We start from the raw sequence: 19,938 nt of genomic DNA, 5'->3' as shown, positions 1-19,938 counted from the left end.
CGCCGCGGGGCTCGCTGAAGATCTCCCGCACGGTACGGCCGGGGGCAGCCCTGGGGCCCGCGGGCAAGGCCCGAGCCGGCGCTGACCCCCGGCCCCTCCTGTCCCGCAGCTGGTGGCGCTGGCCGCCCTCTTCTGCTTCGTGGCCGCGGGGTCACACGAGGCCTACGCGGCGCTGGCCGGTATGGAGACCGGGATCACCGTCCTGTTCCTGCTGCTCTACCTGCTGAGGCTCCACGTACGGATTCGGTGCCTCTACTGGCCGCTGGCTGTGAGTACCCGTGAGCTCCGAGTACCGGGGTGCTCTGGCTGTGAGTACTGATGGCTGTGAGTACCAGTGTTCCCCGGCTGTGAGTATTGACGGACTCTGGCTATGGGTACCAGTGTCCCCTGGCCGTGAGTATTGATGTTCTCTGGCTATGGGTACCAATGCCCCCTGGCTGTGGATCCTGCTGTCCCCTGGCTATGGGTACCAATGTCCCCTGGCTGTGGTCCTGCTGTCCCCTGGCTGTTGTGGCCGCTGGGTGAACAGGAAGGATCACCTGTCGCAGGGGACATTGTCAGCTGGCTCAGTGATTGTTTCTGTACCCGTGAGTCAAGCCCCAGTGTTCTGTGGAGGTTGAAGCAGTTTTTCCTAACGGAGCATTCTGTTCCATCAGTTCCTGGATGGCTGTGCTGGATCCGATAACAGCCCCTCCCAGCACGGGCACTGTTTGCCTTACTGGTGTGACACCTTCACATCACAAATTAGTCACACCCTTTCACTCAAATACTAACAAGTTCTCCTCTTACCTCACTTTTGTACGTGTATTTGCTGCTTCAGTCTATCAGGTGTAGCCAAGTTGCAAAAATTTGACACAAAAACAACAGAAGAAAGGTAAAATGAGGAAGTTTTACTAGAAACGCTCTTCTTACCATCAAACCACTGGGTGTCAGTGTCCTCTCACATGGATATTGCTGTAGCTGTTTTCATGGCAATCCAGCTGTTTTTAACCATCCCTTCTGTGTTGGGAATTCTCCTTCAGGCCTGTATTTCAGAATAAATATTTTGCTTCCACTGGCTGTTTCAGGATGTTTTGAACTCGGTGATTGCAGCGTTGTTCCTCTTCATTGTGTCCTTGTTTGCAATAATAATCAAGACCAACAAAGGGACATTGGCTGGAGGAGTAAGTAGGAACATTGTTAATGAATTTCAGTTCTTATAGTGCAGTGGTTTGAACCTCTTGGTACTCACGTTGTGGTAGGGCCATGCAAACTGTCTTGGAAGAACACACTCAGCAGTAGCAAACAGGATACATTCAGTGTATCTCACTAAAAGAAAATAATCCTCACATCTCTGGTAATTTAAAGATGTTACAGGACTTGGGAATCACTGCAGAGAAGTACTAAAACACTGAAAATTTCTAGAGTTTTTAAGTAACTTACATTTGCTAGCATAGCTTGAAATCCTAGGTGGGAGAAACCCTAGCTCTTTTAGGACTGTCCACTTTGGTTACACTACTTGAGAAAAAATGCCAACAGTCCTGCTAAAAAGAGTTGAAACTTTAACAGACACACTGGTACGTCCCTCCTGGCATGTACACCGTTTTTTCTGACACAAACTGAGGAATTATGTCAGTTGAAAAGAGATTTTGATCATACTATGATTGTAAGAATTTCGTGTTCTTAAGATCAAACCAGTGTAATAGTTTGAGTAACTGATATTTTTAATTCAAATAGCAACTAGTGTAATTAACCCTAATAAACAATAAGGAAGGGAAGAAAGCCCCTCAGTTTTGAAAGACTCTAGAAGTACAAGATAAGCTGAAATGTGCCAAACAACCAGAAGAAACCTATAACCTCCCACATAGGTCTTTGAACTCAGCTTAGGAGATGATGAGGAGGAAAGATGATGATGGCTTCACTGTCAATGGCATCCTAAGGAAAAAGGAGATTTTCTGATAGAGTGACTGTGCTGGAATAGAATTCATATTCTGAGTTACGAAGTTCACAGAAATGAAAAATGGGAGCAGGAGACTGAGCAGATACCTGAGAACACAAGTTTGGGTGGAACATGTGGCATCCTTAGTGCTGGGAGGGACAGAATCACCCCCAGCCTGTTCTTCTGAGGCACAAACTGGCTTGAACTGTGCTCCCCCAAGAACTCTCCTGAGAATAACTCCCCTGATCAGATAATTCAGTGCTTGCATAAAAAGCCCTGTGTTCATGTGGGATGGGGCTGAAGGGCAGGAGCTGAGTGAATTAACACATTCTGCAAACACATTTTTCTATTTACCTGCCTGAGGTTGTCTATTTTTTAAATAATTTAATATATTTTCCTCAATTTGGAATATGTTTCCCATTCAGAGCTTCAGAGGAGAAGAGAATTTTCCTGCTGGGCTTGTTTCTACAAATACTGACTTTTTCCCTTGACTTTTTTCAGAGCCAGTCCCATTAATTAAGCAACCCTTCAAGGGACAGAAGGGCTTTCATTTAGGATAAAAGCATTGTCTGGCATAATGCAGCATTAGCTTAGCTTTCAAGGAGAGCAACCACACTATCCCAAGGCCTGACACAAACATCAAACAGAGCAGGCTGCAGACAGCTCTCTGAAAGGCTGATGGGATGTAGATGTGGGTGTTATTTAATTTATCAGCTGTCTCAAATCACACATGTTTTCAAGGCCAGAACCAAGTTAGGAAGGTGTGTTTACTGCTACCTTGATGAGTCACTACAGTAAAAGCTTGAGATTAATTGGAGGAACTAATTTTATGGTAATTTTTATAGGTGTTGGGTCTTATATTGCTTGTTCTCTGCCTTGTCGACGTCATTCTTCTTTGCAAGAAGATTAGCCTTGAAAAAGCAAGAGGAAGGAGTGCTCCTGCCAAATAAGATTGACATGTTAGTAAAAGAATGAGTTCTCCGTTCTGTTTCCCTATTCTCTTTTAAAGAATTTCTATTTTTACGTGTTCACTTTTGAAATTTCCTGTGCACTGATGTTTCTGCAAGTTATATTCATAAGGTTTTGTACTGTTCCAAGTGCAGTTTCAGCATTGCAATTTTACCAGTTAAAGCTTCAGAGAAAATTGTCGTATTTTTCTAAACTTAACTGTTTTTTATTGTATGAAAATTATTTTCATGGTTGTCGTCTTTGTCTAATAAAAAGAAAATACAAATGGGTTTAAGTGCCTTATTTAATTATTTACTAATTGTAAAAAAGTACATTAGAGTAAACGTACATTTTAAAGTAAAGTAAAAACGTAATGTAAACCATCCTTCGGAAAGATTTTCTTGTGCCATGTGAATTGCACGTTAAAGCATTCACCGAGGCGTTTGGATGCTGAAATTTCAGCCGTGAGTGTGGTTTGGCCTGGGTGACCTCCAGCAGCCCCCTGCAGCCCCGAGCACCCGGCGGTTCTGTGCTCTCAGTGTTCAGAGTGGCAGGGACAAGAATCCCCCTGGCTCCCTGGTATCGGCACAGCGCAGCACGGGACAGGGCGAAGGTGGCAGCGAGCTCCATTGTCCCGGGGCTGGGGGCGGGCGCTGGGGCCGTCTCCCACAGCTGGGGATGCTGAAACTTTTTTCACGTTTCCGCAGTGTCACGATTTCCGCTTCCCTCCTTCAGAGAAAAAAAAAAAATTAAAAAAAAAAAATTCCACGGCCAACCCCCCAGCCCGAGCCCGCGCCCTGCCCGAGCCAGGCTCGAGCTTAGCCCAGCCCAGCCCAGCCTAGCTCCAGCTCAGCCCAGCCCAGCTCAGCTCAGCTCAGCCCACCCCGCCCGCCGCTGCAGCCATGGAGGACCCCGAGTCCGAGGGGGCCGCCCCACCGCCCGGGCTGAGCTCGCTGCTCCCCCCACGGGAGTTCCTGCGCTCCCGCAAGGGGCAGCTGCTGCTCGCAGAGTCGGTAAGGACGGGACACCGGGGCCGGGGGGCTGCGGGAGCCACCCCCGGGGCAGCTGGGACCCGGGCGGGCTCCGCCGGACCCACCTGGCCCGGGCCGCTCCGTGTGCGGCTGAGGGGAGAGGGGGGCAGCGGCTGAGGGCAGGCGGGAAACAGCCGGGGGGAAACTGGGGAACAGCGACTGAGGGGGAAAATTGGGGAGCAGCGACTGAGGGGGAACTGGGGAACAGCGACTGAAAGGAAAACGGGAACAGCAACGGAGGGGAAAACTGGGGAACAATTTAGGGGAAACTGGGGAACAGTAACTGAGGGGAAAGCTGTGGAACAACTTAGGGGAAAACAACCGAGGGGAAAAACTGGGGAACGACAACGGAGGGGAAAACTGGGGGAAAACAACCCAGGGGAAACTGGGAACAGCAACTTGAGGGGAAAAACTGGGGAACAGCAACTGAGGGGAAAACGGTGAAACTGCCGCACTGGAGTGGGGGAACTGCAGGGCTGAGAGCGAAATGGAATCACCGTGATTCAGGCAGAGCATACTAGAGACCAGAACTTGTCACTTTAGACTTCCAGTGCCTTAAATGTGTTTCACTATCGGCGACCCCTTTTCAGTAAAAAAGCTCTTTGATTTTGTTTTAAGCTATTTGCGGTGTAACCACTACAGCTGCAGTTTGCATTATCAGCTGGTGCCAGCTTAGGGGGGCAGCCTGTCCTGAGTGTGTCAGGAAAGATTTTGCTCATGAGTTTATGATGTGTGGCATCAGGCTGTGCATCACGGACACTCAGCTGCTGTCCAGCTGCTGTCCAGAGCCCTGCTTGTCCCTGACCCTCAGAGGGATGCTGTGGAGCCCTTGGGCTGGAGAGCTGCCCAGAGGGAAAGGCCCTGGAGTGCTGAGACAGTGGCTGGGCACCAGCCCAGGTGGGCACAAGGCCAGGGACACTTGGCCTGGATCAGCAGTAGTGTGGCAGCAGGACCAGGACTGCGCGTTCTGTAATTTTACGTGTAAAAACTTAAAACCTGACAGCTGAAACAGTGCCCATGTGATAGGGAAGGAGATGGCTCACTCTATGGGGATTGGGTATTTCACACCAAAATTTACCTTCTGATTAGGAAGCTCGTTGATTGAAATTAGATGCTCAACATCATTTTTGCTAGAAGTACCAATAAAATTCAAACACTAAGTTTGCTGGAGTTTTGACAGCAGATATGAGGACAACCCAAACTAGCAGTCAGGTCCATGGAGCGCTGTTCAGATGTACAAGGTGTCTCTGGCTATCCACTGTGCTAGCTCAAAGAAGAAAACAAGGTTATTCCAGCAAAAGGAGCAGGCAGAATCGTCTGTGACCAGCTGGTGGGGACCAGCTCTGACAGTTTGTGAGGCTATGTGCACTGCCCTGTGGCACAGAGACAGGGAGCAGCCAGATGTGAGGCTGGCTTTGAGAGGAAAAGCATTCACTCAAGGAGGTCAGGATGATTTCTGTGGTGGGGAAGGCCTCAGGCTGGGTAGCACCAGGCCATGGGCTTTCTCAGCTCCACCGAAAAAATGCCAGCTACCCCATCACTCACACAGCTTCTCTAGTTTACAAAACCACGCATTTAGAAGATACCAGAGCCCAGCTAACCTGGCTCCTTTGGCACGTATTTTTGTTACATGCTATAACACACTGGAATTTCCTTTACAAGCTTACAGCCACTAAATGATGGCTTTCAAATGGCCTGGCTTTTTAACATCTCAGAATGATGACATATTGGAGGAATACTGTTCTGGTCATGGGATCAGACTCACCCTTTTGTTGTCATAGAGAAGTACTGATGATGCCTCCTTGGAGTAATAAAAACTGCTCTGTCTCCACAAAGCAGGGATTTATCCTTTGTAAGGCCACGCGCGGCTTCCCAAGGGCTTGGCTGGCTGAAAGCAGCTCTAAAATCCCATCTGCCGAGAGCTTTCCTTGTGCTCCTTGCAGGCCAAGCCCACGTGCTCAGAACATGGTTTCCTGGCAGACAAGAGGCAGCAGTAGTTTCTCTCCAGTTGTCTCAGCTTTGCCAGAAGAAACCCTTGAATATAATGCAGGCCCCAGAGTAAATGCAGCCTCTATACAGTTAGAGAAATGCAGTGCCAAATAATTGAAGATGAGTCCAAGTTAAATCCATCATGGTTTAAATCTGTTTCATCTTTAGCTTTGTATTTCTCATCTTGAATGTTTAATTTTTCCTCTGACACAGTGCTAATGTGGGGTGGGGTTGGGTTCTGCATAAATGTATGGAAATTATATTCATGGCTACATATTTTGAACAGTGCCTTTTGTTCAGAAGCGAAATGGGGTCCTCATTACTGTTACAAATGTCACATCATTCAACAGCTTGGCAGTTCCCCAGAAATGCACTTTATTTCTGCAGCTCTCGAGCCATTTTTGAGAATAACATTTCCACAGAGAGGATCTTTAGGATGTTCAAGTGTGATTTGCTCTGGTGCAGTACCCATGTGAACTGGGCATCCTCATGTTTCCCCTAGAACAGGTCAGGCTGGTGATGGAGCTGATTACTGCTAGAGACTTAATTATAATCTTGAATTTTATTTAGATAAGGAAGTTATCCTCTCCCCATCCCTTACTCCTTTTTCTTTTGATCTCCACAGAATCACAGAATGGTTGAGGTTATATGGGACCTCTGGGGAACATCCAGTCTACCTCCCCACTAACCTGCCTGATTAATTTTTTAGTTCACCTGGGACAGCTGTAAAGCCAGAAAGAAGCAGTAGCATCAAATACATTTATAAGCTTCACTATCTCTCCTTATCCTGTTTATTCTCACTGCCTTGCTCCCTCCATTTTCTAACTACCATTTTTAATCTTACAGTCTTAATCGACAGGACAGTTTTTTCCTTTTTATTCTCTCCCACCATGCCATGCTTTCTTCCACACATTTTAACACTCTTCTTAAGCTACTTGTTTTTCCTCACTACTCAAGTTGCTATGTTGAAGGTCAGCATCTCATCCTTGCTCTTTTCCACCCTTCAAGAGATGAGTTCCAGTTCCTTGTATCCTGTGTTGGAACCATTTACCAGCCACTCTCACCAGAGCTTGTACAGGCAAGATCCCAAGCTGTGGATTCTGCTGCTCAGCTGGCCGTTCCACTCAAGCCTTTGTGGCTGCTTTAATTGGCATCTCCTCAGTCTCCTGAAACCGGCATGCAATGGCACTACATTTTATTTTGTTTTAATAAAAATGCAAAAATTGTGTCACCTTTGTGGTTACATAAAAGGATGTAGAAATCGTTGTGCCTGTTTCCTCTTTTCCTGTCTTTCTCCTGTCTTTTCAGTCTCCTCTGAACTAACCTTCGTAACTGAAACTCCAGCTGCTCGGTGTAAAGTCTCCTTTGGAGAGGCACCTGTGCCTTTCTCAGGGTCTGTAGCCAGAAGGCCTCTCCTGCAGGCAGTTCTGGAGGAAGCAGGAATTTCATCTCCACAACAAGTGCAACAGAGAAGTCCTAACTGAACAGCAGAGACCACTGAGTGATGCACTTTGTCTGTCTGACAAGAATGCAAGAACAAAATGCACTCTTATCCGAAGGATGACACTGCTACCCACTCGTAAAGCCTTAGGCAGAGCTGTTCTTCCCTGGGGAGGGAGGTGGAGCAGGAGATGAGGGTCTGGTGCAGTGATGGCAGCAGCTTCCCAGCATCCCCATGTTCCCAGTGGGTTCCAGCAGGTCTGTTCTCCCTCCTCAGGGGCGAGAGATGCCTGTGGAGCTGCCATGACCTCAGCACTGCTCAGGCCTCCCTCCCTTCAGGGACACTGTGCTCTCTCTAACCGCTGTCAGGATTATTTTTTAGACCTTGAACTGCAAGCCAGTTGTACAATAAAGTATAACTTTGTAATGCCTGGACACTTTGAGAAGCCTAGCAACACAATATTAAGTAATAATTACATGAGTTTGAATGGGAAAGTTACTTTCTGAAACACAATACCCAAAAAGGGTTTTGTGTGAATGGGAGGGTACATAAAAGGTGCTCAGTGAATAGTCAGGCTGCTTTTTTTGCCAGGATTTTTTATACCCTTAAGACTGCCAAACTGTGAAAGGTTCCTGTCCTGCTCTTTGCTGCATTAGAGCTTCCTGCATGCCGACAGTGCTTGACAGCAAAGTTGGCAGCAGTCACACTAACCTGTCACCAGCAGCTCAGGAAGAGCTCAGACTCAGCTCCTCCTAATCTTGAGAGTGCAATCCCAAGTGAGGGGGAAGAGAAAAACGCTGTGTAAATACAAATTCACAAAACTGATAAAACACTGCTGCTTTTCTTTTTCTCCCAGAAGCTGCAGTGCATTCTGAAAGTGCTAGAAATGAACTTGCAACTGCACGAACACAACTGCACTTACAAACTTCCTCTCTAGATGCCTTTTTTTTTTTTTTTAAGCATAGATACAGAGCTGTTAAAAAAATAACAAGGTCCCATTGCTTGACCTTTCTCTGAAGTGACCCTGAAACACACAGCTCCAGGATAAGAGGTGCAGATCAAGTGTGGTGTGCAGTGGAACATTTGACAGTCCTTGGAGGGGTCAGGGTATATACTGCAAGGTGCTTTTGAGTTTTCAGGGCACCTTTCAGTTTGCAAGATGTTTGTCACAAAGGCTTGAAGTCTGGAAAAGTATGTAGGTAGGTGTCATCATTTCTGGGTACAGACTGGCAATGCAGTATTTATATTGTGGGAGGAGAGGTGTATTTTTGAAGATAACATCAACTGCTTGAGTTGGTGGCAGTGCACTTAAATGGTCAAAAAAGGGTCCTGCTCTCTTCTATAATTCAGAAAAGGCAATTATAGGTAATATCCAATATAGCTCAAGGAGTTTGTGCATTCCACTTCTCAGAAGAGGAAATGAGCTCTACACAAGGAAAATGAGAAATACCATCAAAACCCTTCCATCTGTGTGCTGTTGTATTACACAGAGCTGTTCTCCAGCTACCAAAGAAGTTTGGCATTAAAATCACAGGGCTGTGACAGGAGACAGAAAAGCAGAAAACCTAAGTACGAGGTGCAGTACCAAGGTGCAGTGCCGTGGCCATCGCCAGAGCCCTGTGGCACCTCCTTCCTGTTGTTCTCTACCTCTTTCCGAGGTCTGCCTCCCTCCCCTTTCTGTGCCTTCCAGCCTTCCCCCAATGGAGGTATACAAAAATACCATCTTTCAAATCTTCATTCTCAAAACCTGGGCCATTATATTATAGATGTTTATTTCACATAAAAACTTCCTTGGGCCCTTTCAGTCTCAGAGTGCCTCCAGAATGAGGAATGATGTTGAACTGCAGACCAATTACCACACTTCAGAGTCTTTCCCCTTTACTAACACCATCAATAATCTACTGAAATCAAGTGGCTGTTTGTGAATCAAAAGGTACCTTTTTTTTCAGTGTGTCTAGAGATGCAGTTCGCCTCACGAGGGGATGCTGACAAGTGGAGAGCAGCACAGGCTTGACTCAGTCCCAGCACTGAGGGTGGGGAAGATGGGAATACAGTTACTGACCTTCAGGGCAGCAGGGCACTGCTGTCATCTACCAGTCATACAGGGTTTGGTTTGAACAAGTGACTGGCCTGCTAACCAGATTTGAAAATAAACAGCTATTATTTCCCCAGTTTCTCTGGGTCAGACCCAATTAGAAAGTTGAAATGCTCAGTCTGATGTGTCTCTTCAGCAACTTCCCTGGCACAGAAGCAGGGATGCCCTGGCACCCCAGCACCTGGGGTCGGGGGCTCCTTGGTGTGTTCCTGCCACACAACAGCTTCTGTTTCACTCCAAGTCCAGCTCATACCTGCCCAGGGCTGAGAGGAGACAGCAGGAGCCTTCCCTGGCACAAATTGCCATAAAGCTGATAACAGAATAAAGGGTCTTCCTTTCACTTTACACTTCGACAGGAAGCTTTTTCTCAGTGCAAAGGCAGTCAGAGCGCAGGAGTTACTGACTCAAACAGAATCGAGATCAAAGGGATCTCTGCTGTGCAGCATCACCTTACATATCTGAAATCTGCCTCTCTACCTCCCCTCACTGCTCCAGTAGGATGTATTATTTAACACTGCATTTAATCCTTTCCTGAGAGATCACCAGTCTAGTTCAAGTCTTAAAGTTCTGCCATTGGAAAGGTTATGGTCAGTGGGACCTGCCCTGAACTCCCTGCCTTTAGCCACAAATGGAAGATATTTTTTCAACACCAGAACAAAAAGAAAATTTCCTGTGTCCCAATTTGGAATTAGAAGTTTAAAAAATCTTTGCAGTCCAGTGCTCAGTCTGTGCTGACCAGAAGCATCCCTGAGCTTTGGGAAGGCAGAGATTTGTCTCCAGGAGGAAAGGCTGGACAGAGCAGCCCAGGTGTAAACTGGCACATAATAATGTGTAATTCAGCATCCTGGCTACTTTTATTACTAAAAGCTTATTTGATTTAAACAGCAACCAGTTCCCATCCAAGGCAGTAGAACAGGAGGACTGGAGTCAGTTTTTGGACATGGCTAACTCCCAGTACAGCAACTGAAAATGGTATTGAGCTTCTCCATGGTTCCTTCACCTTCCACTTTTACAAACACAGTCCTGGAGTGCAGGACAGCACTTTGATACTGCCTGGTTTGGGTGAAAATGCATTTTCTTCAGTGGTTTTCCCATTGTGTAACTTTGTATTTTGAGCCATATTCTAAAGGTATTTCAATTGAGTGGGGAAAAATGCCATTTTTTATTATTTACTAGAGTTAAGCAAAATTATGGAGATAAATCTATGGGAGTTATCTGTCCTGTTACTCTCTAAAACAGCTGCCACACTGGAAAACTGGAACCAGACACTTCCAGAAATCACAGCACAATTAATTCTTGGTCTTTTTCTATCCATCTTCAGCAGACTTTATTCTTTCAACTCCAAGATTATAAATGCTGAGTTACTTCAGGCTGTCTGAGCACTGATTTGGATTTCAAATGAGAGCTGTCACGGCTGAAAGCTTAGAACTCTGCTTGCTTGGCAACACCTCACTCTATTTTCAGAATTATGTTGTCAGAAGTGTTTACAATCCAGAGCAAATGACTGACTTCGAGAGGTGCAAATCCACCCACCGCTCCGGAAAAGCGATTTCACGCACATGGAAATAAACACCATTACTTCAGATTTATTCTGTGCTGTACAAGAAAAATAATTTGGCCCAATGAAAAAATAAAAAAAAAGCTGAAGCTATGCCAGCAACAGCAGCACTGACAGAAGTACACAGGGAAAATAACACTTCAAAGCTGCTCATCTGCCTGCAGCTCTGCTATTCCATGCAAATAACTACGAGTTTTCCCTTTACTTTAGGTGCTGTCATTTATCATCTTTATCTGCTATATTGCATCTCTAGCAGCTTCTTTCATGATGGCACCACTCCTAGAGTTTCTGCTGGCACTGTTTCTTTTTTTTGCCTACGCCTCCAAGCTTAATGAGAAGTTTAAAGGAGTCCACTGGCCTTTGGCGGTAAGTGAGATGTGCAAACAGAAACCTTCAGATTTAATTATGCAGTGTGAGGGGAGCTCAGGGTGACTGAAACAACTTCACTGCCCTGTTAGAAACTTGTCCACGCTGCCTCTGCTTCAGAAGGTCCTGGAGTACTCTAAACTATGCTCTACTCTGCATTGCAGCTTTTTGAGTGCTGACACAAAGCATGGCTTTGTCAAAGCACAGAATGTATGCCCAATTCCAGGCAAATGGCTTAGGGCTAGCATCAGACCAAGTCTGACTGCTGGGGGCTCCTTATTGCCACCCTTGCAGTGGGGAAACAGGCATGTTGATAAGGGGCAGATTTATCAGGCTGTGATTAAATTCTTGGGTAGAGTTACACCCGCAGATGAACTGAGCTGCTCTGGGAAAGGGCAACTCCGGCCAATTCATGTCCACACAGGAGCTCAGTGGCTGCTGGGGCTGCAGGAGAGCCCTGGCCACTGGATGTCCCTGCAGCCTCAAATATCACTGCACAGGGAGCAGCTGCCTTGCAGACAAATACTTCTAAAAACCCAGCTGATTTTACCAATCTGGATTCTCTTTTGGTACCATCAGTAGTTCATCGCAGTGAGGTTTGAATTAGAGCTGTCTGTATAAAAATAACTTTAGCTAGGCCGCTGGTAGGTAAAACAGTGTCAGTGATTTCGGCTATGACTGTGCACAGCTCTCAGCTGGTAATCTCAGTTCCATCATTTTCCCATTTTCTACATGCCTCTGGTTCCAGAACTAAGGCAAAAAAGGCACTTGTATGTTTCTTATGGCCATTACCATAACATACTGCAGGCACAGAATGTAGATAACTGACCTTGTCCTGGCTTCAGGAGTCGGGTTTCTTGCAGGATTTGTTCTTTGAGACAGTATCTTACTCCTCTGTTTGTTCTGGAAAGGCAGAAGAGCTAATTGTGAACAGAGCTGAGGGTACCATTCATTGTTGCAGCCCCTGTGATTTGCATGTGCCCTGGGAAGCACAGCCCTGTGTTTAAAGCTCACTGCAGAGACATCCCTGCTGGTGTGACAGGGCACAGCTCAGCAGGACATACCCCAGCGTTCACACCATGCTCCTGGGGCAGGCTGCTGGAGCTGGCAGTGCATGTAGGAAGTGTAAGTCATTCCAACACACCAAGTGTTTGGTTCCTGCATGAGGAGCTGCACAGCCAGGTCTCGCTGGAGATCACCACACAGCCCTGCATCCACAGAGACACAGGCACCCGTTCCCAAGGGAGCTGCACCTCCTGAGCCTTTCTGCTCAGACAGGAGGTTTTTAAGGCATTTTCATGAGTTTTCCTTCAAAGCCCTTGCAGTGCTCCAAGGCAAATGCCTCACACAGCCCAGGCTGAAGGAAGGTCTGCCTGACACAGGCAGGGTAGAAGCAGGATTTATCCCAGCATCTGTAAGAGCGGAAGTTTATGCCAAGGTTCAGGTCTTCTCTTACTTAGGAATATTTCACAGAAGGGCAGTTCCTCCTCTACAGCAAACCAGGCTGTGGTCACATGCCAGCAAGGCCACTGATGCAACCACAGGGGGGCTGAGCGTTCGTTTCCAGAATGGTTTTTAGAGGAAATCCTTGACCAGTCTGAGAATGCACTGTTGCTTCTTCCACAGGATTTCTTGCGCTGCGTCACTGCTGCCATTATTTACTTTGCCATTTCAATTGCTGCTGTCTCAAAATACAGCGATGGAGCATCTAAAGCAGCAGGGGTGAGTAGGCAGGAGCTTTCCACCTATGTGTTGTGGTGAACTGAGTATGGATGTCCTTAAGAAGCAGTTCAAGTATGACCCGGCTGCAAGTCATAGAAGTTTCTTCAGTTAACTGAGAATTAATTTGCCTAAAGCAAAGAAGAAATGGTCAGTTATTCAGAAAAACATATCTTGAACCAATGATTTTTTTCACCCTAACAGAACTGCTCAGTGTTAACTGTACCCCTAGGAAAGGCACCTATTCTGCTTTTTAATTTTACTAGCTGCTCCTATAAGGAGTGTCAAGATCCTTGAATGGAGGGAATAAGAATAATAATAATGATGACAATAAAAAAACAGAAGTCAAACCTGTAACTGCTAAGGCTGGTCTAGATGAATTTACTTCAACCTCCTGCCTCTCCTGCTTAGTTTTACTTGGATGAGTTGAAACAAGAGCAGTGTCATTTTACCCTCCAGTACAAGGACTGCCCAGGAAGAGCCTTCACCCATCAGCATTTTGTGAAATACAATACAGCCCCTGCCTCTGCAACTTGACTCTAAGCATCAATAATGTATGTAACATAAATAAAATTTGCATAACAATGTTTGAAGCTTGGGAAGAACAGTGCCCAGTGGTGCTGGCCAGCAGCCCTTCCCAAGCCATCCCGTAATAGAAACCCAAACCTTGTTTAATCTTTGTCCATGCAGTGAGACATGGGAGTGTGTTCAACCCAGGCTCCCAGACCAGCACCCAGCCTGTGCTGGGCACAACTCCACTGCTCTGACACTGGAGAGGGAACTCCAGAATCATTTTAATCTGTCTAGTTCACTTAGCAATAGACACATCTCCTTGCAAACAAGTGGAAAATGATTTCTCAAGGAATGGAGGTGATTTCTTGGTGGCAGAGGTGCCCTGGGACAGTGGAGGTGCAGGAGGTGCAGGGGGTTCCCAGAACGTGCCCAGAGCCCAGGAGAGCTGCAGCCTGAGGGAGGGACAGGGACACACCTGGTTACTCCTCAGGCTCCTAAGTCAGCTCTCATTTAGTTGATACCAATGTGTCACAAACCATTTTCCTTCCCTGCCTCTTTGGAAAGGCACAGGCCAAAACAACCATGGAGTTGTTCCTGTGTGGGTTTGGCTGGGTTTGGTTGGTCCCTGACTGTTGTTAAGGCGAGTGTTATTTTACCTTTTCAGGTGTTTGGGTTTGCAGCCACCATCGTATTTGCTGTTGACTTCTACATAACCTTCAATGACCTGGTCACCTTCCTCAAGCAAGGCAGCTCGGATTCCCCCGAGGGGCGCAAGGCAGAAGGTGGGTAAAATTCCTTGCTGGTTCCACAAGATGCAGTGTGAGATTTCCCTCTCCATTTCACCCTTTGCAGGGAGCAAGAGCTCTTGCTCAGTAAGAACAGTTTCTATTCTTGGGTTTGTCTGCCACAGCTCTGCTCATTTAGGAAGCTGCAAATGGAATTCCAGTGATTTATGAAGATAACCTGCAGGCCAGGAATGTGAAGTTTCTCAGAGTTTCAGAACAATCTAACTTTGAAAAGCCCCAAAGCCAGTTATAGAAATCACCATGCAGCACAGATTTTCTTTCCCTATTAAAATGTCTTGCTGTAAAAACAAGCAAACTTCTACCTTTTTTTTTTGGCAACTTATAATTAACATCCATTAATCCACAGCCTTTTATGTCCAAATAGTGCTTTTCTCTTTATCATTTCTTTATCATGATTGCCTCTTATCATCAGTTTTGACCATGTATGGGCAAATGGCCTTGAAATCCAAGGGTCAAACAGCATGAAGTTAACAAGGTTGTTATCAAGTTTTTTTTCAATTACAGTCTACTTCAGATCTGACAGATCCACTTAGAAAAAGATAAAAAGAAAGTGTTGGGTGTTCAAAGCCAGTTCAAGTCAGGACAGGGGTAGTTGCTCTGCAGTTTCTGGGAGCCCAAATCAGACATCATGTTCCTATGATTCCTTACTGCACCCACATAGATTAAAAAGACTGCTCCACACTTAAAAACAACCCAAAAACATCCCCCCCAAAGCACCCCATTTGAAACCCAGCAAAACCAAACACCCAAGGTGTGTATAGAATCCTAGGAGGTGAACAGCAGCACTGACAGTCTCTTCTGGGGATTTTAGTAAGACTCTTAAGTGTTTTTCAAGCTTTAGGCTGAAAAGAGAGACAAAGGAAAAAAAAAAATTAAAGGACCAAGAAACAGACTGTAAAAGCTAAAAACTGAGCTGCTCTCAGAAGATGATCAGGTGGCAAAGGTGCAGAATTAGGATACAGATTAGATCTAGTTCCCCTGGAGATGGAGACACTAATACACAAACTCTGAGAAGTGCAGTCACACAGCTTTGTGTTGGTGTTTGTGACCATGCAAGGAGGGCTCAGCCCTGCAGCTCAAGCTGTGTTCACAGAGGGGCTCTGAAGTGCTGAGCCCAGAAGGATGGAACTGTGTGGGCCTGGTGGGATTTCTCAGCATCTCAGAGCTTCTGGCTCTCAGAGACGTTGAGCTGCAGAGCACACAGCAGTGCCCAGAGCAGCAGGGATGCAGGGCCTGTCAGCAACACCTCCCAACTCCTTCAAACACCACTTCAGGTGCCATCACCTCTGCAAGAGCTGCCATTCCACACAAGTGTTCATTTCCAGCCCCACTATGTCCTTTGAAGCACACCCTGTCAGAGCAGCCTCTCTCTCCTAGCCAGAGCCACAGCTGAGGGGGGATTTCCAGTTTGCATTTTCACTTTTGTTCCTTGTTTCACCCCTCAGATGAGGACTCCGACTCTGACTCAGACTGAAAAACCAAACACCGACCAAGCGTGAAGGGAAGATGATCAAGCACTTTCCTCTTTGCTGAATGCACTGCCAATTGAAATATCCTCTCATTTCAGCCCCTTTCCACCTCACAGAGCACAGAGAGGGCAGTGATGTGGAAAAGGAGACTATTCCCAGTGCCATGAAACACTCCTTGACATCCTACAGTAGATCTGGCCAAACAACACAGCTCAATTCTCTGTTGCCCCTCAGCACTCAGCACATCCATGTCCTGAGTAAATGGGAGCAGCATTTTTAACATTTACAGCTTTGAATGTGCTTTCATTATTCCAAACCTTTAAGGCATAGAGCTTTTATACTTCTTGACATGCCAAGGAAGAGAGGTTTGGATGCCTCTGTTTGTATTTTTCTTGATTAACTAACAGTATTTCTTTATCTGAAGTCTGAGGCATGGATTACAGCTAACATGTTGGTTTCAATACCTTTATATCCCCTGTGTATCTGTGACAAGGAAAAGTGACAAGTGGAAATTTGCAGCAAGAGCAAACCTCAAAGTGTAATGGTGCTGCAGGGCAGCTGGCTCATCAGACATTCAGTATCCCTTGTTTTAAGCTGCTTGGATGGAGTCACATCCCCTCTGCTGGAATTTCACCACAGGATGGGGTGGAAGAGGTGAGGCAGCTCTGGGCAGCCCTGTCCTGGTTTTGTGGAAGCCCCTGTGAGTGTTTGCACAGCAGGATCTGCCTGGTGAAACCTGCAGGTGTTTGTGGCCCAGGCACCAGTGTTGATGTCCTGCTCTGTGCTGAGGCCACTGGTTCTGCCGTGACACCAGTGCTGGACTTGTGCCTCTGGCACTGCCACACTGAGGGTGCCCAGGCCCCAGGAGGGCAGTGCCTCCTCCCCACTGTGAAAAGGCCAAGAAACCAACCTCAAACTACAGAATGTCTGCAATGAATTCATCTCCCCAGCCCTCTTTTTTCAGTGTGGGTTGGGTTGGATTTTTGCCCCTGGAAGGATGTGATTTATCTTGCGCTGTTGTATTCCAGGGGAAAAGCCCTCTGAATGTACAAGCTGTTTTCACAGGTAGCACGATCTACCTTGGAATGTTTGTGTCCATTTATAAGTACTTGGAAATGCTTGGGAAGATGCTTGGCATGCTCCTCACAGATGGCATCAGACAGATCTGTGGCAAAGAAACCTGCATGGATTTTTTAAAAATGAATACAGTACCAGAACAGGTGTGATTAAAATGAGAGCAGATGGTACTAACAGAGTAAGTGAAAAACAGAGATAAAACGATAAAGGCAGATTTCCTGTGGAATGAAATCAGCACCTGGGTTCCAGTTCCCTGTGGCAGCTGCCAGCAGGACAGGGAGCTGGCAGGGAGCAGGTGGTGCTGGTCAGGCTCAGAGTTGTCCAGCAGGCAGCTCCTACATCTCTTGCTTCCTGACCACTGACAGACTAAATGCAAAACAAGTGGTTGCTTCTAAATGTGGCAGGTTATCTTTGATTTATGAGAAAGATCTCTTTGGACCTTTTCCTGTACAAAAGCCTGTATTTCTTTCCCTTCTCTTGTCATATTTTACTGGCACACACTGTGATGTTCAGGGGACCTGGGCTCATTTTTATACTCGTTTTGTATTTCTCTTTTTTCTTTTTAAAAGTAAAAAATGTACTGCATGTCACAGCTGGATACATGGTTAATATTTAGAAACCATGCTGGATTAAACCTCTTTTAATAGAAGTGTTGGGTGTCTTTACTTACTTGAAGACCTGATTTTGCTGCTTTGCCTCTGCCCAGCACAAGGGACAGTGACTTAAGGAATGCTAAATCTGTGCTGGGGAGAGGGCACAGCTCAGAGCCAGCCCTGGCAACCAGTCACAGGACAAACCTGAAAAAATTAAGCAAGAATCAGTTCTAAATGTTGAGCAGACATTGGGGATTCAGTGCTCTCTCTTGGCAACCAATAACCCTGTAAACAACAAAGACCCCTTCAGGTTCACCCTTCACACCCTCAAAATATACTGAGGTTTTCTGGTCATTTTGCTATGTTGGATTAAAGTAAACAGGCAGCAAGCAAAATGGTCATTAGTTGCTTCAGGACTGCTTTAGCATCTTGCAGTGAGATGCCTGCTCAGAGAATTTCATTACTGGCTTTTCAGTACTTGATGACTCTGACTATTTCAAAGCAGTTTGTTCCTGGGGTCAAGCACTTTTGTAAGATCCCAGCCTTTTATTTAAAAAGATCTGTTCCAATGACTGAAAGAAAACGTGGCTCTGTATTTTAGGAATATAATTTCATAAAATTAGATTTAAAGTAATTACTTCAAAGCCAGTTTGGATTGGGGTGGAGGGGGCTGACTCAGTCCTCTGCCCGTATTCTGCCACAAAGACTGCACCAAGCTCAGGGTCTGGGGCACGTGGAGGAAAAGTCAGCTCAGCTTTTTGGGTTTTTTATTTGCTTGGTTTTCCTCAACTGACAACATCAAAAGGGTGTTGGGACAGCTGGTTTCTCTGCAATTCAGGTTTCAGGAGACAAACACAACACTGCACCTGCAGTGTGGCACCCTTAATTAAGTCCTGATTTCAGTGGCCTCATCAGACATCTCTTTCAAATCACAATCTCTTGTGTCCCATGGAGAAGCTGCTTCCAAACCCCCAGAGCCCAATCCCTGCCCTCATTGCAGCTCCAGCACAGCCACTGCCACCCGGAGTTCCTGGGCCTGCCTGAGGAGTTTCCAACCCCAAGTGTGGATAAATCTGTGTAGAAACAACGCGGGAAGTTCCAAGAGCTCAAAGCCACTGACAGGAAGGGAAAGTGGCACCTCAGGTGAGTTCACACAGCTCTCACCTGCCTGAAGGGCTCTCTCTGTGGACTTGTTCAGACTTGTGCAGTGATTTTTGGACAGGTGACGCTAAAGAATTTGAAAAACTTTTCCAAGGAATTCTAAGTAGCTTTTTTAGATTCTGACTGAAGTAAGATTCTCTGTTGGCCTTTGAACACTCTGTCCATTACTCCACCTAACTCTGCTTTTCACTTGATACTGTTGGAAGTTCCTCAAGTCTTCCATTTCCATCTGACAGAGTCACTTCCAGGATACCGAGGAAGAGCAGCTGCTGTGGTGGTGGAGAACAGCCTGGGGTGCTGGAAAGCAGAACACAACTGGATGCTCTGCTCAGCAAGCACCTGGTTCTACTCATTGTCCTTCTGCTAAGGATGTTCACTGGGCACAGTTCTGATCAGAAATTACATCATTGTGTGGCTTCACTCCAGATTTGTACCAGGATACAAACTGCCCTCGAAATGCCACAGCATTTGCATGCTGCAGCACAGCAGCCCCACCTGGCCACCCTTCAATCCTCTGAGAGAATTGATCAAGGAAGCAGAAGAAATTTAGGTAAGCACTGATAATGTGATCTTGTTACAAGATGCTTGGGACACCTTTGTGCATGGAGTATTGGCTTAAAAGTCAGGATCTCTAGGAAGTCAGGAACAAATAAACAGGAGTGCACTGAGACACAGTCACCTAAGACATTCCTTTACTGGAAGAATTCAATGTTCAGTGTTTTGTAAAGCTTCCAGGTCAGATAGTAAAACAGTGCTACCCAGAAAATTTGTGTGGTTTTGTTTGGGGCTTTGGGGAGGAGGAGTTTGGAGGTTTTTTGGTTTGGGGTTGTTAGGGATTTTTTTGTTGTTGTTGGGTGGTTGGATTTTTTTGTTTTGGTTTGGGTTTTCATTGCTATTGTTTTTGTGGGTTTTGTTGGTTGGTTTGGGTTTTTTTGAAAATAAGTCAATTTTAAAATCTATTTCTTGAAGAGGAAAATTCCAATTCCAACATTAATTTTTGCCAGGAAATACTTGTCCTTTTCTTTTATGGATTTTGGACACAGCCCATCACATTTTGTTAGTCTGATCCATGAATAAATTAATTACAGTCTTCCTGGGAGACTGAAGGAAGAGCCAGTATCTACAAGTTAGACAAAATAGTTTATTTTATTTTAATTTGACAGCTGATTAAGCTTCTCTTGACCCAGGAGCACCATGGATACCACCCTGGGTAATGCCACAGTGCTGCTGACAGCCCCACACAGGCAAAAGGAA

General features: G+C 46.1%; 2 protein-coding genes across 5 annotated transcripts; both read left to right on the top strand.

The window, feature by feature from the left end:
• The first annotated feature begins 52 nt into the window (after window positions 1-52).
• LOC117001257 (chemokine-like factor) lies at window positions 53-3,152 on the top strand. Its single transcript, XM_033069437.2, has 3 exons — window positions 53-268; window positions 1,068-1,163; window positions 2,764-3,152. The coding sequence occupies exons 1-3, from the start codon at window positions 182-184 to the stop codon at window positions 2,866-2,868; spliced, it is 288 nt and encodes a 95-aa protein (XP_032925328.1). The 5' UTR covers window positions 53-181; the 3' UTR covers window positions 2,869-3,152.
• Window positions 3,153-3,709: 557 nt separating this feature from the next.
• CMTM3 (CKLF like MARVEL transmembrane domain containing 3) lies at window positions 3,710-19,321 on the top strand. 4 transcript variants are annotated; one of them, XM_033069340.1, is made up of 5 exons: window positions 3,710-3,879; window positions 11,191-11,346; window positions 12,973-13,068; window positions 14,243-14,360; window positions 18,921-19,321. In XM_033069340.1, exons 1-5 carry the CDS (start codon window positions 3,769-3,771, stop codon window positions 19,049-19,051), a joined length of 612 nt encoding a protein of 203 aa, XP_032925231.1. In that variant the 5' UTR covers window positions 3,710-3,768; the 3' UTR covers window positions 19,052-19,321. The 4 variants fall into 4 exon arrangements, 3 of the variants coding, with proteins under 3 accessions (XP_032925231.1, XP_032925232.1, XP_032925233.1); XM_033069341.1 differs by lacking the exon at window positions 18,921-19,321 and adding an exon at window positions 18,524-18,740; XM_033069342.1 differs by lacking the exon at window positions 18,921-19,321 and adding an exon at window positions 15,830-17,579.
• The last annotated feature ends 617 nt before the right edge of the window (window positions 19,322-19,938 follow it).

Source organism: Catharus ustulatus, chromosome 11, assembly GCF_009819885.2.
Source record: "Catharus ustulatus isolate bCatUst1 chromosome 11, bCatUst1.pri.v2, whole genome shotgun sequence".
Taxonomy (NCBI): domain Eukaryota; kingdom Metazoa; phylum Chordata; class Aves; order Passeriformes; family Turdidae; genus Catharus; species Catharus ustulatus.
The sequence above is the reverse complement of the archived record's forward strand: the minus strand, read 5'-3'. Positions and strand labels throughout refer to the sequence as shown.

Coding starts and splice junctions, on each gene's coding strand:
- LOC117001257 (XM_033069437.2), top strand. CDS start 182: ATGGAGACCGGGATCACCGTCCTGTTCCTGCTGCTCTACCTGCTGAGG. Junction 269..1,067: donor GCCTCTACTGGCCGCTGGCT/GTGAGTACCCGT, acceptor TGGCTGTTTCAG/GATGTTTTGAACTCGGTGAT. Junction 1,164..2,763: donor AAGGGACATTGGCTGGAGGA/GTAAGTAGGAAC, acceptor TAATTTTTATAG/GTGTTGGGTCTTATATTGCT.
- CMTM3 (XM_033069340.1), top strand. CDS start 3,769: ATGGAGGACCCCGAGTCCGAGGGGGCCGCCCCACCGCCCGGGCTGAGC. Junction 13,069..14,242: donor GAGCATCTAAAGCAGCAGGG/GTGAGTAGGCAG, acceptor TTACCTTTTCAG/GTGTTTGGGTTTGCAGCCAC. Junction 14,361..18,920: donor CGAGGGGCGCAAGGCAGAAG/GTGGGTAAAATT, acceptor TCCATCTGACAG/AGTCACTTCCAGGATACCGA.